General features: G+C 30.1%; 1 protein-coding gene across 4 annotated transcripts in view; it reads right to left on the bottom strand.

The window, feature by feature from the left end:
• Positions 1–1,471: 1,471 nt before the first annotated feature.
• Positions 1,472–18,978, bottom strand: part of LOC127735133 (leucine zipper putative tumor suppressor 2 homolog) — a 46,875-nt gene continuing 29,368 nt past the window's right edge. For all 4 annotated transcript variants that reach the window (XM_052245214.1, XM_052245215.1, XM_052245218.1 and 1 more), the window contains 2 exons: positions 18,124–18,703; positions 1,472–4,144 (listed from right to left, as the gene is read on the bottom strand). In XM_052245214.1, coding sequence (XP_052101174.1) covers positions 2,855–4,144; positions 18,124–18,703 — 1,870 coding nt within the window. In that variant the 3' untranslated portion in view covers positions 1,472–2,854. The remainder of the gene's footprint in view (positions 4,145–18,123; positions 18,704–18,978) is intronic.

Raw genomic sequence — 18,978 nt, 5'->3', positions numbered from 1 at the left:
CCCCTTTTTTGGCAAAAAAAAAAAATAATATTTGAAGAAATTTTCTTTTTCATTTCTGAAATCTGAAATGAGAAAAAATTGTCCCCCCCCCCCCCTTTAAAAAAAAATAAAATCTTTCCCTCAAGATATGGTCATAATCTCAATTCAAATTTCCAATGGAGTTTGCAACCATAATTACCCATTTAAAAGTCTTAAAATAGAAAATGACATACATAATCATGGCTAAAATTAATATTCCTTAATCAGCATTTTTAATATTAACTTCTAAAAATAAATTGACAGCTAATCACCTCAAGACAATACAACATTTCTTTGTACATAATTTAAAAGCAGTGTAAGGGAGGTAATCCAAACATAACATTGTACTTTAAAGTAATTGTCCATTAACCAGGAAACCCTTATTTTCCTCCTTTTTCCCCCTTATTCCTAAACGGTTTGAGCCATAACCCCCCCCTCCTCAAAGCCAATCCTAACCATCCCTTTGTGGTATGGAAACTTGTGGTCTAATTTCAGAGAGATCTATACACCTTTCCACAAGTTATTGTCTGGAAACTAGAAAAATGCTTATTTGGGCCCCTTTTTGGCCCATAATTCCTAAACTGTTAGGACCATAACCCCCAAAATCAATCCCAACCTTCCTTTTGTGGTTATAAACCTTGTATTTAAATTTCATAGATTTCTATTTACATATACTAAAGTTATTGTTTGGAAACCAAATGTCTTCGGACGATGCAGACGACGACAACGTGATACCAGTATACGACTGAAAATTTTTTTTCACAGGAAACAACATATCTAAATTTAAAAAAATTTAGTTAGTGTTTTCATGTTAATGAACGGACCCTGTTTGGCAGCCACCCTCCCGTGAGCCCACCCAACCACCATACATCCCTAAATCAATAACCTATTTTTCCTTCGAAAATCCAGTTAAAAATCCCTTGCATGACAAAATATAAAACAATTCTAAAAAGGAAAACCAATGTCCTGATTTATTATCAATCATCAAACGGAAAAACAAACTAAGCAAAGACAGCAACCATTGACAACTACTGAATAATAGGCTCTTGACTTAGCTTATCTAGTTTGATTGGAATCAGCATAAAGTGCCCAGGTATAAGTTTTAAATGTCCACTGTGTATCTTCTGCTCCTTTTTTGTCCTTTGAAACATGCATGTAAAATTTGCAGCTGTTTATTTAGCTGTCATACTGTATAGATCAATCATAAAACTGTAGGAAGTCTTTATATTCTATAAAAAAAACTTTTTGAATCTCTTAACTTGGTAAAGTAGTCAATTCCTTTTTTTTTCATTGTGTATCAAAATATCAACTGCAATTGAAAGCAGTATTCAAGGGACATAATTTTAAAATATGCCTTCTCCATATATTCCATTCAAAAAGATAAAGAAACTGGGTACATATCATGCAATTTTCTGCACTTTAAATATGACAGTTAAGTAATATAAGACATATGTGTGTTTTAACTTTTATATAATTATACAATATTATCATAATGGAAGACTTTTCAAGTCTATACACTTAATAATTCTCAATTGTAAGTTAGAGTTACTCCCCTTATCACATGACTAGATAAATACTGACAAAAAAAGTTTATGTACAGCTGTAAAGATGACAAAAACAGTCATCTCTTAACATACATAATGTATTATTTAGAACTATAAAACAGTATATGACAAGCATCTTGTTGTCAAAAATGGAGACTAACGAAAAAAACATGCAGCAACCTTTTCTTAATCTAGGTCATTCTGATACTCTTCACTAAAAAGACAGAAATATCAGGATACTTATCAACAATAGTAATTCAGTTTTTAGCGTTTGTTCAACAAAATGTTTTTTTCTTCAATTTTTGATAAAACTTAACCATAAATAATAATTTTTCCTAATGAACATGAGATTAGAAAATATTTGTCATGCTCATCATGCTATTGGTCAAACAGTTGTATTGTTACCCGGTTTTAACATACATGTTCATGTGTAATAGAAATACTAACACATTAATAGGAACAAGAAGTCAAAAGTTAATACCAGTTTGAGTTATCAAAAAATTGACTGAAGCTGTTACATTATATTCCTTCACACAAAATATATTATTTGGCACATATTTTATATATACAATGATTTTAATGAATAACAATACGTAACTACTTTTCTTTTTTAAAACTAAACAAGAAAAAATAATTGTCTGTTTCTTATACATGTATGTATATGGGTGAACAGCCAGACACTCAGTTTAAATTACAAGCAGGAGACAAGAGAGTTTCATAGTGATTAACTAAAACTCTGACTGAACCATTGTGTGTGTACTTTAATATCAACTTTACCTGATAAGAATATAAAAATCCCCTCCCCCAATTTGTTAAAAAAAAGTTGAATGAGAATCTAGGAATCTATAAAATGGTCTAAATTCTGACTCTTGAAATTTTGTACATTTTTTTATTAGAATTTGCCTTTTGTCCAAATGCACAAATGTACCTGAGGTGGCCTTACAAGTCTGCCAAAAAAGACTTTTTTTCAAAAGAGATGAGCAACAGAATTTACACAAGCAAACAATATTTTACAGCTTTTTGTAGATAAATCTATAGAATTCTATATAAAAAATTGATCAATTTAAATACTTCAATGTAGCTTATCTGAACACCTAGAATATTAATATCTTTATAAAGGAAGCTATTATGCTTTTTCTATTCATCAATTCCGTTAAAATTGCCATACCAATGAGAATTGAACAATAAAAATTCCTTTCTGGTAATTACTACTGAACCAGAACAATCAATTGAAAAAAACTATTATCAACTTATCATCCTACATGAAAAAATTAAAATAGCACCAATAATATCTAGCACATTGACTCTTCACCACCATTAATAGCCATTAGTTTAATGTCACGGTTCTCTAGATCTAACGTAAGCTGTTCGACTTCCGCCTCCAGCATACGATTTTTGTTGTACATTTGTAAATAGTTCAACTGCAACTGTTTTTGATATCGTATCACTTTGTTTTTCTCGTCTTTCCACTGTTCTCGTTCTTTTTCAAACTTGTCCGATTTAATTTGTAATGCCTCACGTAATTCCTTAATTTCATGCCGTAGTAATGCAATGTCTGAATGATTATCACTAGATGAAGGGGAGTTAATTCCTACAGAACTCGGAGAGGAAACAGTGTTTCTAAACTCTGTTTGAATTTCTTTATCACATGAACAAAAACTAGAATCCATTAATTCCATATCACTATCTCCCGATACTCTGCGTAGATTTGCTTTTAGAGATTTGACCTCCTCTGTTTTAGTTGCAACTTCCTTGAATGTTTTAGAGAGTTCAATTTCCCTGTCTGCAATTTCACATTCTTTTTCCTGAAGTCTAAATTGTAATAATTGTATGTCTTCGGTTTGTTTAACCAGACTGGAATTAAGATCTTCCACTTTGTTTTGAAGATCTGTCACATCAAATGAATGCTGAAAGTCGGAACTTTGTGAACTATTTCTGCCTTGTAAAGACATCATGTCGGAATATCTTGCTTCTATCCAATCATTTTTCTTTTTGAGATTGTCATTTTCGAATTTCACCTTTTCTAGTTCTTGTTGCGTGGATTTCAGCTCTTGCTGAGATTTATAAGACTGTAGGGACAAAACTTGTTCTGTTTTATATGCTTTTCTTTGCATGACCTTTAGCTTTTGGTCAAAATCCCCTTTAATATCATGGATTTCTTTCGCCCATGATTTCTTTTTCTCATCGTACACTTGGAATATGGCTCTCTCATTTTTGTCCATTACTTCTCGTAATGTGTTTATTTCAGCATCCTTTTCTCTCAGCATGGCCTCTAACTCCCCCACCCCACTGTCACTGGGGGAGGGAGTCCCAACATAACCATCCATATGGCTTGACGAAATACGGCTCACATTTCCCACAGAAAATATGTCTGGTCTGTCTGGAGAAAAATGTTTTGCACTCCCACTAGAAAAACTACTAGATCGGTCACTTTCCATGAAGACAGAATGTGGTGATTGGTGAACACCATTATGTCTTGTCACATGACCATCATGTGGTATATTGTCATTGTTGATATAGCTGTTTGTACCTATGACAACTGGTTTAAATGCTATTGGCTTGATGATTCCTTTAGCAGGTGACTGCAAATAGAAAAAATAATAAATTCAATACTATTTGAAATACAACAATATAATTTTTTCATATATAATAAGTACTTGTTATATAAATGATAATGTTGTATCATACCACTATTGTATCTTTAAACAGGGACAGTCTAGTATAGGGACTAGACTGTCCCTGCTTTAAATCATCACATCTGAGCATAATTTGTCTTGACATATTGTATTAGGCTTTCAAATATTTATATATAAGAGTCCCAAAATATAGCTTTTCTCTGACAGTATGCTGTTTTTCAAAATGTATACAAAAACCTTCATTATATCCTTTCTGTAGTTTATGGCAAAGGTAATTGGTAAACTGAAGACTAAGAAATGATTGTACATATTTGTATTTGACAAGCCTACAAGATGTTTGATCCGGTTACTCATTTATTTTACATGAAACAATTTTGTCATAACAGAAACCTACACAGGGTTCAAGGAAGTATAGTTCCACTGACATCATGTACAACTTACAGAGTGACTCTAGGACATAATATATAGTATACTTTCCCCAGAGTGACTCTGGATCATAATATATAGTTTCTTTCCCATATAGTGACTTCAAATTCTCAGCTTATCTCAAGGTTTAATCAAATGCATAATATTATTATTTACTCAATTATCACAATCTCAAGGTGAAACCATAACTGACCCTGATTTGATTGTCAAGGTGATGATGCACATTTGGCCTTGGTAAAATCATCTGACCACTAAGTTTGAACATTTGGCCTTGGTTAAATCATCTGACAGCTAAGTTTGAAGGACTTATATAACCATTCAGTATTTGGATTTGGACTAACACCCAATACACAGCTATAGCTGGTTAAAATGTTGTTTATTGGCTAGTTGCCTCATTGGATAATTATGCCATATCTCCTTATTTTGATATTGTGTTAAAAAATATTCATACTATGCCTGTAATTCAGTGGTTGTCGTTTGTTGCTGTATATCATATTTGTTTTTCATTCATTATTTTGTACATAAATTAGGTTGTTAGTTTTCTCGTTTGAATTGTTTTACATTTGTCATTTCTGGGCCTTTTATAGCTGACTATGCGGTATGGGCTTTGCTCATTATTAAAGGCCGTACGGTGACCTATAGTTGTTAATTTCTGTATGATTTGGTCTCTTGTGGAGAGTGTCTCATTGGCAATCATACCACATCTTTTTATTTTTATATAGACCAGTTCTGGACTAATAAAACTTCAAACCACTTTGTACAGCAGTATAAATAATCTTATAACACTTTCCCAGGGTTGTATTAGATTGAACATATATATTCATTCATTTCAACCATATGATTGCAGTTATTTGTAAGTAAGTATGTAACATTTCAGTAACTTTTAGAGCATTCGGGGGATTGAACATACATATGCATTTATTTCAACCATATGATTGCTGTAATTTATAAGTTTAAAGTATGTAACATTTCAGTAACTGATAAAGCATCGATAACGATGGCTTAAAGATATAACTTTAAAAATGCAAATCAGCTGCTGAACATATGCAACACATGTTGTACCAAAATCTGCATCAAGTGGGTGTTTTAAAATACATCACTTCATATAGGTAGGAAAAGTAATTTACCTGATTATTATTGAAGTATATCCAACACAATTAAAGCATTTGAATAATTCTCAATAAATAACAACTGATGTCATGCCATCACATAATAATGTGGTTTGACATAAATTTTACCTGTCAAGACAAAGGTGTTCAAAGCCAGGTTAATTAACATATGTATTGAGGTCATACCTGGCTTTGTAATATACAAATATCATTGGATGGGATAAATTTCATCAGCTGTAGCTTAATCAATATATCATTTCATCCCTCAAATTTTTATCTGATTTTGAAAAGAGGCTTATTGATTGCAGGTTTTCAATGAGAAAAAATCATCAATTGAAGGGGAATTTATCAGATAGAGAGATTTATTGAATCTTTTGAGTAAATAAATCAATAGATATTTAAATCATTGTAATAAAAATAGGTTATCTTTGTGAGAAAAAAATATAAACTAGTTCTTAAACTGCCAAAAAGTTGACTTGTAGTATAATTAAGTGAAATTTCATACAATACAATAAGAAGATCATTTTCAACTTAATTGGTGATTGTAAAAGATTTACATATCATAAAAAGTTATCCTATCTTTTTTGTTGACTGCATTTTAAAAGTTTATTACTGTAAAAAAAGTGTAAAATGGGCAATAGTTTTTCCTTTTAAAAAACTAAGCACCTATCATTTTAATTATCGTGGCTTACTGACTAATGAATAAAGAAACTCTTACTGTTTCCAACGACTATCTATATACAGTACTAAGTCCTCGCTCGTTCGAAATGTTATAGTAAATAATGCCACTCACCTAATAAAAAACCCTTGACCATATAAAGTTTGACCAGTTGCAATTAGAGTACAAATCACCACATGATAAATGACCGTTGAAATTATACCCTTTTAAAGTATCAATCACAGGTTACCCCCATCTATTGGTAAATCGACCCAGGTAAATAAAATACCTGTATTCTCCTGGGGAGTTAATTACCTTTGATAAACTTTACAAGAATCTGGTTTTCTTAAACAGAGTGTCAAATACTTAGGCTATTTGACCCAAGGTATAAAATGTTATCTATAACTTGGTCTTTTGTTAATCCATTGTCCACCTAATGTATGGATAAATAGACTAAAATTGAATTAGCTGGACAGGACTTTTATGTATCTCTTCTCCCCTTGTAAAGCAGGTTTTATCTCATTAAACAAACACTGGCCATTGAAATTTATAATACTTTATGTAATAGAAGATTAAGTTATTAATGAGTGTTTCACCCTATTCAAACATTTTATAGAGAATTTTACATAATTCATATAGCGTAGATAAAAATGTATAGAATATCATAATAAGAATAGACAAGGATTAAAATGGATCTATTAATGACAAAGCACAAAAATTATGATACACTTTAAAAATATTTACAATTAATCTGAGACTACTATATACATGTGACCTATAATTGCTTATATCTTCGTTCTTTGAACTCTGGTGGATAGTTGTCTCATATCAAAATGTCGGTGTCATCAGTGACAAAATATGTTTTATACAGTTTTTTAAGCTTTATTATTATACAATAATAGGATTAATGCATGAATATTGCTGAATATTATCCCTTGTAGAATATACTGTATTCACCAACTTGTGCAATATAAAAATGTAATCGAAACAATATTCATGCAATATGAACCATATAATATAAGAAATATTCGAATATAAAATATTACCAGCATTTTCAATATTGAAACTTAAACACATAAAATATGTAAACATTTCCTTTTTTATCAACACAAAATTAATATATATATATATACATAAAAACAAAAATAAACATTTACACAATTCATGCATGAAATATTTGTATTAAAGTAGGACAAAAATTTTACCACAATACAAAAAATATAAAAATATATATACAAGTTTATACCTTCATAGCTCATATTGTGCAATGTTCCCAATTTGACATAAAACACAAAAATAAACCATATGCCTTAAGAAACCATTGTTATAAATCATGCTTGAGTGATTTGCCCATCTGTCAAAAACTGGTTCCACATGATCAAGCATAAAATCTTTTGACTTTGTAGTGTTATCTCCCAAATATTTAGTTCTCTCTCTTAAGTTAAAGTGTTCTGATTACCATGTTTGTATAAATATAATTTACCATACATGGCAACTAACACATTCAGAAAACTTTCACCTCTGGTCTCCATCTGGTACAGAGCTGTCAAATTTTCACAATCCAAATACGACAAGGTTTTATATGTTTTTTCTTACACTTTGATAAAAGTTTAAAAGAGTGATATTTAAAAAAAATGTGATTAAAGTATATCTCTAATGCGAACTGCACTAAACTTTAAAAGTTAAATTCATAGTGCATTGATGTCAACACTCAAGAGTGACGTTCAGACATGAGATGGAGCCTACTAATATTTTTTTAAGAGTTTGGAAGTCAACCTATGAAGACCAAAATAATCTTTACATTAGTAGTTGTTAGTCCTGTAGGAAAATTGGCAAGTTATTGTCAAAATATTTTTTGTTTACACTTTATACAGCATAGTACTCAGAAAGCTTCTTGAAGTGTTGTTATAGCTAAATAATTCATTAATGATCTATTTAAATGTTAAAAGGTTCTCATTTCTAAACATCTAATTGCTTATCTGAAAAAGCATAAAAAAAGATCATTAAAGGCAGTGTGAAAGAATATCTCCCTATAAGGAAACTTTCCCTAGAGGTAGATTTTCCACTCTGGATCTATGAAAGTGATAAATTAAGAGGGATTTGTAGACCTTAAAAAAAAAAACTCCTAACAATTCATCACTGTATTCAGTAGCTTTTCTTGTATTATACAAAACTTTAAAAATGATAAAAAATATGTACATTTTATGGTTTACACGACTTTTTTTAAACACATGGGCATACAATGGACCATATTTTCTTGGATGAACTAAGATCAAGAGAATTTTATCAGGTTAATTATTCACATTCATGCCATAATTAGCATAGGTTTTCATATTTCTACACTTTAATTATGCTTATACAATTATGACAAACACATGTGCACTTCTAATTAAGAGCAGAAGATCATCCTTATTAAAGACAATTCTAGAAATGTCATTTTCAGTGATTAATGACTATTGAAATGTACAAACTTTGACAGAATAACAGATTAACATGCCAAAAAAACAAAATAAAATATTTCTATTTACAGGTCTTGTGCAATATCTAAATTCCATGTAAAGTTTAAGGTTAAGATAACAAAAATGTTCCAGAAATTAAATTATTGGAATAATTCTGCATAAATAAATATAAAATAAGTGTATGGTAAAAATGTTAACCATTTAACAAGTTTAATAGAATTATAAACTAAGGTATATGAAAGCCAACTACTTTTATTGAAAATCATATAACTAATTAAAATGGTAAAATGTTTTCCTAATGTTTCATCTGTGTAAAAAAATCTTATGTGTTTCACTGTTTCTGATGAAGGAATTAAAAAAAATAAGGAACTATTGCACAGGAATTAGAGATGTTTTAGTAGTATATATCTCCCCCTCCCCCTTTTGAATATTAATGAACAACAGTGGAAAATTATCACTATCGTTAAAAGAAGAGAAACTGTATCACTAAACTTATTTATGAATCTGTCAGTACACATGGTCCAAAAATAGTATCTATAAGATTTATAAGGAGCACATGACATTTTCTTTCATTCTTTATTTCTTTTGAAAGTTTCAAAATGATTTCTTTTTTAAAATTAAATCTACCCCTGTATATAAAGTTACAAATTCAATTCTTACAAACAAACCTGAATGTGACATTATAAAAAACATTGATACACACCAGTAAAAGTCTTCTGTTAGGTTTCATTATTAAGTCTACAGAGTACATACAAGTACAAAATGTATTTCCTTACATGATTATTTGTTTTGATAAATATAAAGGAAAACTGTCAAAGAATGAACACTTGACATGATGAATGAACCTACAAAGTTAAATGTCTAACCCCTCTAGACCTGTTCACATTTCACACAACAAAAAAACTTCATTATCAGCAAAAAAATCTTGACCTTAAGCATTTTTTTCATAAAAGTGTTTTTACACCATTATCATTTTAAAAATATGGGTATAAAAAGTTACCTGAATCAAAAGCCTCCTTACTCATCCTGTCCTAGTTTCTGTCTGTTACCTATTGTAATACACATGGTCTGATACAGAGTTGTGTATTGGGGTGAGAGGCTCTCTACAGATGTCTATTCAAATGAGTTTCAAGATTATCTTAAAAGCTTTTTTTCATCTTTGAACTTTACTTTTTTAATCACTTTAAAAACTGAACTTTTTAATGTGATTGAATTTTTAGGTGACATGGCCTACAGGCATAATAATAAGTTACCCTTAAGAATAGGGATGCTATGAATCAGCATGATTAGCTACCATCTACATCCTTGATAAAAGAATTCTTTTACCTAATTATTTTCTTCCCCAATACCAGTATTAGACATATGTAGTATATTTAAAGGGTGTAAAATGTGGAAAGAATCTTGGCAATTCTTCATTATCAAATTGTTTCGATATGGTTATACATAAAGGATAACAGGAATTGCCAAAAGCTTTGCATTGAAAAAACGTCCACAGCAGCCACAAGCACCCAAATCCCCCTCGATCCCCCACCCCCTCCAAGAAAAACCCCCAAAACAAACCCAAACTGACACATAAACAAAGACAAAAAACAATGAAAAAACAAAGAAAAAGTGAAATTTGTGCTAAATTTGTCTGTCTGAAAAAGGGAATCTATGTCCAATTACAACTTATAGTGTGAGTAAGGCCATTATAATTGGCTAGAATATTTTGCTTGGTATTTGAAAAATATTTCCTATGTGAGTTTAGGGAAAAATTACCATTAAAAGCTAATTACAACTTTAAATGTGAACAGACCAACAAACTCGACCCATAGAGCATAAATGACTATGAAAAAATGTTTGACAAAAGATCTCCTACAAACCCTCCTTTTTGATTAAGACATTTGATTTTATAAAGAAAAAAGTTTCCTGTTCCGTAGCCATGTGTTATTATCATAACTTTCTGCATGATGTATTTCATATGCACAACACAATATCTCTGGAGACCAGTCTAATCAAAATGTACATTTAATGGTCTTGTGTCTAATTAATATAATCAAACATAACTTCTGCAAATTTTTTCCCTTGTACTGTGAAATCTGTCTGATAAGAACCCAGTTAGGATTGAGGATTTAGTTTGAATTAGACAGGTATTTGCTTTATGCAGGTTAAATTAGAAAATTATTCACTGAATGTTGATACAAAAGTTCTGCATACACACAGTTTGCCTTTTACTGGTTTCACTGTATTTACATGAACAAGATTTATACTCATATTCAAAGTCTTTCAAATTCGTTGTAAGAAAAATGAATGAATAACAAGAACCGATCCAAAGAAAGACAAGGAGCTACTTACTGTACATTTGAGCCTAACTTAAATAAGTCTTGTTTAATTGGGTTCAAGTGTTATTACCCCCCACTGGATCACCAGTCTATAAAGGTGATACTTCATATTTCTACTTAACCTTAAAGCAAAGGTCATTCATTTTAAGTATTGATAAGTACCAGTGAACTTGTCTTATTACAATTTTGAAAGCATGGCCCTCTTATACATTGACAACTAATTAAAGCTTAATTGCAATGAGGGGTTATTAAAGCAGGGCTTCTTTTTATAGTACCGGTACTCACTTTTATGACCGGAAATGTGTGGCTGTTTAGGGCAAAAAGTCAGGTAAAAAAATTGCATCAGCTTCAATTTTTTTCTGGATTATGTTAAAATGGCAAACCCAGGTTAGATGTCAGGTTTAGGTTAATAGAACAAATGGCTGAGAACATAATTTCCCAGACTTGTCTGGACAATGCTACAGTTTTTTTTGGAATCCATGACTCACACTATGTCTAGCATTTTAATTCCAGATACATTATAGAATAAGAATAAGAATATTTATTATTCCAATCAAGGGCCCTTGATGGCCAGCAAGACATGTACACATAAAAACAATACATCATGATTTGTAACAGAAAAACATTTTTTTTTTATACATTGAAATGAAACATTAAAAAGTTCAGACAGATGTTATTATCTCCATTCTATATAAATCACATACATTTAATTCCAGGCAGGACCAGAACCATAAAATCATTACAATTATCATTGTTATTACTTACATTAATTTACATTTCGTCTAACATCTAGACATGTAATAATATAGTTCCCTAAATATTTAAATACAGACAAATTTTCATTGGTAAATAACCAAACGAATTTTGCCTCATTTGAGAGATATGAAAAATTAGGACAAATACATTATACGACACTGATATTCAGCGATGAAAATATATTGATATTGACACTGATATTCAGCGATGAAAATATATTGAAAATAAAGCAGTGCATTGAATCTTACATCCAGCACAGGTTTGTCAACAATACAAAAATGAGGACATGCATGAGGGGGGGGGGGGTCTCTTCCTATATGAAGGTATATACATATGTGCCGCTGGAATGGGTCCCTTTCTTGAAACGTCAAATATATCAATGGGGTGCAATTTTACTGAGGAAATATATCAATAGGTAGTAATTGACCAATTGTGAGTGATATATCTATGGGTCATAATTTTTCAGTTTGTTGTGCAACGATCTTCACTGAATTTCCCAAACTCTTTGTCATTAAAATTTCCACGTCTGCTGAAATTATTGACACAAGTTTGTATATGCATATAGGTACTATTTCAGCTGATAAATATATGAATGGGTTATGATTTCGCTGTGAAATATATGTATAGGTAGGGATTTCACAATATTTCAATATATGAATGGGGGTGTTTTTTAAATCCCAGCTGCATAACTGTACCCAAAATCCCATGTTGAGACCCCCCACCCATGGGAGATAGATATCAATGACAAGTATTTCCATTGCATATTGTGAAAATGAAGTTTTAATATTGTATAAGTATTTGTATGATGTGTAGTGGTTAAAATATGAATTTTTTTTTTATACAAATTATATTTTGTAGACTTACAGGAAAAAGTAAAGCTTTTAATCGGATATTTTCTAAATTTCCAAAGTAACATTCAGCCATTACTTAACCCATATAAAAATGTAATTTATTAACTACAATGTGAATATACTATTATCAGTTATAGAGTATGGAAAGGGCATACTTAATGGTACTTGATTTTAGTGAACAATCAAGAAATTATTTTATCTTGTCATCTTGTATAGAGATTGACAAGATTATTCAGACCAGTTCAATCAAAGTCCAAATACTGATGTCATCAAATTACACCTGGAAGTTGACAAACATGCACACCTGTAAAATCTTCACCTCGTTAACTCATCATAAAGTATATTTTTTTTGAAAAAATCTTCAATCTTTTTTTTTGCTAATAAACCCCATTTAAAATCAATTTCTTGAACCAAAACTTCATTAAATTAAAGTTTTTATTGTTATTGTTGTTTAAACCGTATATCAGGAAATCCACAAGAATTTGAAGTTAGTAATTTAAAAATAATTAGAAGGTAAAAAAATTTATAAATTACATACCTCGCTAAAGTTCATGTTTGGAAATGAAAATGCAGACTTAAGCGACTATATACCATGTTTACATCACATTTTATAGATTTCAAGTTGCAAATCAATAATATTTATAAAAAATTCCACAACATGTTGTCAAAGTACAAATTATAAATTCACAGAACTTGTACAAATCTAAAAATCAGATTAAATGAGCTATACACTAGAATCTCTTTCGTAGGGAAAAAATCACAACATTAATTCCTTCAAATGGACATAAAATTGTGACATAATAATACATCTAACAAAATTTAAAGTATTCAGTTTTTGTCTACAGAAAATGATTAAATTCTGATTGTAATCTGATTTCAAAGTTAATCCGTTTGATTTACAGATAATGTGTCAATAATCACTTAAGATTTTATTTCTGTCTGAGATTTATACTATAATAACTTTGTTTTAAGTAATCTTAGTTTCTGTCAAAAATTAGTGACATTTTTTTAATGAACTGTTACTAATTTTGTCATGAAAGTGTGAAAATGGTTGAGAAAGTGAAAAGTGTATATGAACCGAGATTAGAATGACATTTTTTGTTCAAGTTATGCCAAAGGATAAGCATTTTCAAATTAGGGAAGCTGTGTCTTACCAAAAGAAAAAAACAAAAAACAAAAGTAAAACTACTTAACTCTTATTCAATCAAAAAAACTCAAAAAATTCAATATTCCCTTACAAAATAACAGTGTATGCATACTTTTTGAATTTTGGAAAGTAGTGCGCTACCTAAGAGACAACAAAAAAGAACAAAAGTTAACGGACTTGAGTCATATTCGTTAAAAAATACAAAAAACTTAATATTCCCTTACAAAGCAATAGTGTATGCATAAAATTCATAAAACCTGCGGTCTAAAAAGTTATCAAAATAATCATGTTATCCTTAACACAAAAAATACATTATCATTTGCATATTTTACACTGGCAACAAACAATGCATCAAGAAATGAAAAATTACTCACAGCCGTGAAATTAACATCCATACTGGTACAACATTCTATTCAACATGTGATCATATTTTTTAATAATAAGATGATTCAAGCAGGTATTGTTTTAAAAACCGGCCTAATTATGATCTCATCGAATGTCCATCCACAACTTATGACATTTAAAGACAATTTTTCTATTCTACCTGAAATCTACACCTACATAGGTCTGGCAGAGTGCCATATTATTTGACATTTATTAGTCACTTTATTTGTCCTCTCGTTATCAGGAAATTATCTTACTACTATAATCCTAAGATATACTATTCCATGTCTATGTGTGATTTTATACATCATAATCATTTTATTTGAAAAAGGCGCAAACTTAATTTTTATTGTTTTTTTTGTGTATTAAAAGGATCAATATCAAAGGATCTTCTTTTTTTCAAAATAGGAATTTAAATGGTAAACAAAAAAATGAATATAAACCTCTTTTATGATGTTTTCTATGTAAATGATATGATCTTTGGTATAAAATTGATATTATTTTATTTGTAATGCACTTGAAATGAACAATAGCTTATAATCAATGCATGAAACTGATCAAGATAAAGGTCAATGGGGAATATATATTGATGAAAATCTGTTTTAAAAATGCTTACTCATTTCGTATTGATATCGAATGAATTTTCAATCTTTTATAATAAAATTTATAAAATAGTTTCATACACAGAAAAATTACTAAGGTCATGTCAGTTTTAATTATAAATATAAATTTTATGAATAAGAAAATTTGTTGGTCAGGGTTAACGTTTTTGGCACCTTTCAATATCAATGAGAGACAGACGATTACATGACAAAAAACATGATACATATCATAAAAAAAATTTACCAGCTTTATAAAGGATTTGCAGTAATAGATATAAAATTAATTTTTGCAGACACATTGTTTAACAAGAAGATGTCATATCCTACAAAAATACAAGACAATAGACAAAGAGTCTGTATTTCCTACAAAAATACAAGATAATAGACAAAAAGTCAACAAAACAAATAAAATCTACATTCTATGTAACAAAACAGCATCTGAAACTGACATTCCAATAATTATCAGATTATTGTATACAATTATGTGTATTGTACCTGTAAACAACTTTGATGTTTATTGTTATTTATTGTTTCCTGTTTAACATTTTTTGTAGAATTACCCCATTGTATCATCCAGATATCATATACCAATGAAGAATGTAACCGTTTTACTGCCTCAATAGTTTTACTGAATTTACTGAAATCCAACACTGCAAAAGTTGATTGTCATTTTAGAGTTATTTCCCTTTCCACATAAAATATCTATTTAAGCCTTCAACTGAAAAACTGAAATGATGTAAATTCTCAAAAGTTAGTTGTAAGCTACAAATGTTTTGGTTGGAAAGAAATATATTCAATATTATTCATGAGGTATTAATATTTTTGGGTTCCTGGGTAACTATTAACTACAAAATTAAGCAGACAACACAAAGGCTTGTATGCAGAAATTGTTAAAACCAAAAAATCAAAGTATATATACACAATAAAAATTAAATTTTCACTCGTTTTTCTAAAATTGGTATTTGCGAAAATAACTGAATCCACAGTATATAAAAATCAAAAGCTATTTGGCCTTCAAAATGGTAATAATTATGTCTGAACTGAAACCTCATTGTGTTGGCTGATATTCCAAATGAAGAAATGATAATTGAGATTCATGTTGACAGTGTTCAAGGCCAAGAACTGGGTTCTCAAACATAGCTTTCCTGATCGAAAAACAAAATGTCATCATAGTGTGAACATTTTCATAAAAGAAAAATAAATGGTTTGATCTTGTTTATGATCTTCATACAATATGTAAGGTTCCATGTACCTGTTCAGCCTTTGATGTCAAAATGTATACCATTTACTTTACCTATATATACAACATAGATAACAACATGCATAAATCATTTGACTATGTGACAAAAACACATATATCATGCAATTCATAGTACATATCTATCAAAAATTCATACAGGATACACAATACAAATATTTTTCAATATCGACTAAATTCAATGTTTAAAATTCATCAAATTTAAATGATATGATTACGATAAATTCAAATTCAAAATTCATTTCAAAAACATTAAAAATGACATGAATACAAATTTAAAATAAATACAGTGATAAAAAACTTTATGATGCATTAAATACTTATCTTATATACAAATGAAAAAAAAATTTTTTTTTTTTTATTTAAAACCAAGGATTTGTATAGTGTCATATACAAATCCTTGCTTTCAAAACAATAGTATCAATATATATGCAGGGGCTTCGGTGGCCGAGTGGTCTAAGTAGTTACTACTGTAATCACTAGCCAGTCAACACTGAGGTTGTGAGTTCAAATCCCACTCGTGCAGGTGCACTCGACTCCAATCTTAATTGACTAGGATTGTCAGTTTTCCTATCAAAGGTCGTGGTTTTCTCCGGGCACTCCGGCTTCCTCCACCAATAAAAACTGGCCGCCATGAAATAGCCCAAAAGGGGTGCTTAAAAGTGGCATTAAAAGACCAAAAATCAAAAATCAAATCAATATATATGCAAACTTTAACATTGAACTATTTTTGACTGATAATGAAAATATTTTTAAAAAGAATCTGAGAAAAATATATACTGATCAAGGATGTTCTATATGGATATAGAATCATGCAAAGCTTTTTATTGCTGGCCATATATATGTACAAAAATGTGCATGCATTCTTCTTTGATCTTAATAATTAGAAACATTGCTTATAATTTTTTCATATTTGCAATATTTATGCTAAATGTCAATAAAAATAAGCTAATTTGTACATCCTTATTGTTGTAATTGTTCTTGTTTCTGCTCTGAAAAAGATTTTTCCTATAAAAATGATTTATTTATTCATTTTAATAAATCATATAAATTAACATTTTTCAATTTCACAAATAAAAATCAACCAATTTCAAAAGGTATTTGAAATATAACCAAGTAACAACAAATTGTACTATTAAACAAACAAAAATTTACAAAAAGTCAAGACAAGTGTGTTTTCAAAGTGCTCATGACAACTGAATGTCAAATCACCTCCCAGTAGTCCACATAACCTTTGAAGTACATAATCAACAGAATAATTTGGATAAAATGTAGATTTTATGGCTAAATTGTTAACTTTAATGTGTGATCTATCTCAGTAAGAGGTGTGTTAAAGATAACAATGTCTAGATTTAAAATCAGACCATAAAAACTTCATAATACTCTAGTTGACAATAGACTACTGTTTTGTTTAAAAACCATGATAAATTAATTCCACTTTAATGTCCCATTTTATCTTTCTTTCTATTAAATTAGATTTTCTAACAATTTCAATGTAATGTTAAAAGTTTTTTTTCACAGTTTATGAATCAAATTAAACAACATTCATAAAAACAGTTTGCAAGGAAAAAAAGAAACAAATTTTCTTAAGGTTTTACTGAGGTCAGTTTCTTAATATTGGGAGAATGTCTGACGTCAACACATCCTTCAATATAAAAATACTGAGATGTGATATGATCACTTATGAGACAAAACTCCACCAGAGTTCAAATAACATGGACATAAGCGATTATAGGTCACTGAACAGAATGACCTTCAAAATGAGAAAAACCCATACCCTATATTCAGCAATAAAAGGCTCTGACATGAAAAATGTGAAACATTTCAAACAAGAAAATGTTCATATTAGTGTCCAGTGGCTGAATTTTAATAATCATGTGTGAAGTATTCCCTATTCATATGTAAAATTAGCTGGATAATGCTGAAACAATTTTGAAAAAGCTTTAAACTATACCTTAGATAACATTCCACTAACTGGGGTCAACTTAGGGGGTCCCTTTTCTTGGTCTTCATAAATAACATTTCCACACTTTCTAGTTCTGATGTTATTGTCCAGTAATTCACTACTGCTACAATTTCTTGACCGTCCAGTGTAGTTACCACCAGACATACTTAATTTTAAACCATTAGGGGACCAAGTTTTCCGTCTAGAATGTTGCTGGTAATGGTAATGATGTGGATATTGTAACGTATAATTCCCGTAATTGTAATTATGTTCATGGTCATAAGCCATCGGATAAGACCGCTGAGTGTAGTCGGACCTCACAGATGACACACTAGAAGTTCTAACAGGCGGTTCAGGAGGTATTTTAGATCCTGTTCGGTGAGGTGGTAATTGTATGTGAGCGTAATCCTCCTCTTCATCCTGGGAGCACATTCTCTGTGGAGTCATGAGCCCACTGAGTTCTGATGAGTTAATTGAGAAGTTGGACACAGGAGAATACAAGTTCTGAAGATGTGGTGAAAATTCATCATCAGAATAAAATACATCAGAAGAAGAATTGGTCCTACTTGCCATTGTCTCTAATTCATTTCTGTAAAAGAGAGAAAAACATTAAACAGACAACATTATCTTTACTGATCTTACATTGTAAATAGCATGAAATTGATTTAATCAGACAATAACCATTCAATCAAGGGAAATAACTCATCCTTTTAAACAGAAGATCAAAATCTAACCTTGATGTGTATACACAGATGGCTGAAAATATTGCTGAAGTGAAAGAAATTTCTTCAGTTATCCAATTTTTATCTACACAATAACCTACTGTGCCTATGCATGTTACCTATTATCTTATTGTATGCTAAT

The sequence above is a fragment of the Mytilus californianus genome, unplaced genomic scaffold (genome assembly GCF_021869535.1).
Source record: "Mytilus californianus isolate M0D057914Y unplaced genomic scaffold, xbMytCali1.0.p SCAF_3, whole genome shotgun sequence".
In the NCBI taxonomy this organism is placed as follows: Eukaryota; Metazoa; Mollusca; class Bivalvia; order Mytilida; family Mytilidae; genus Mytilus; species Mytilus californianus.
Note: the sequence above shows the minus strand (reverse complement) of the source record. Positions and strands in the feature narration are given on the sequence as shown.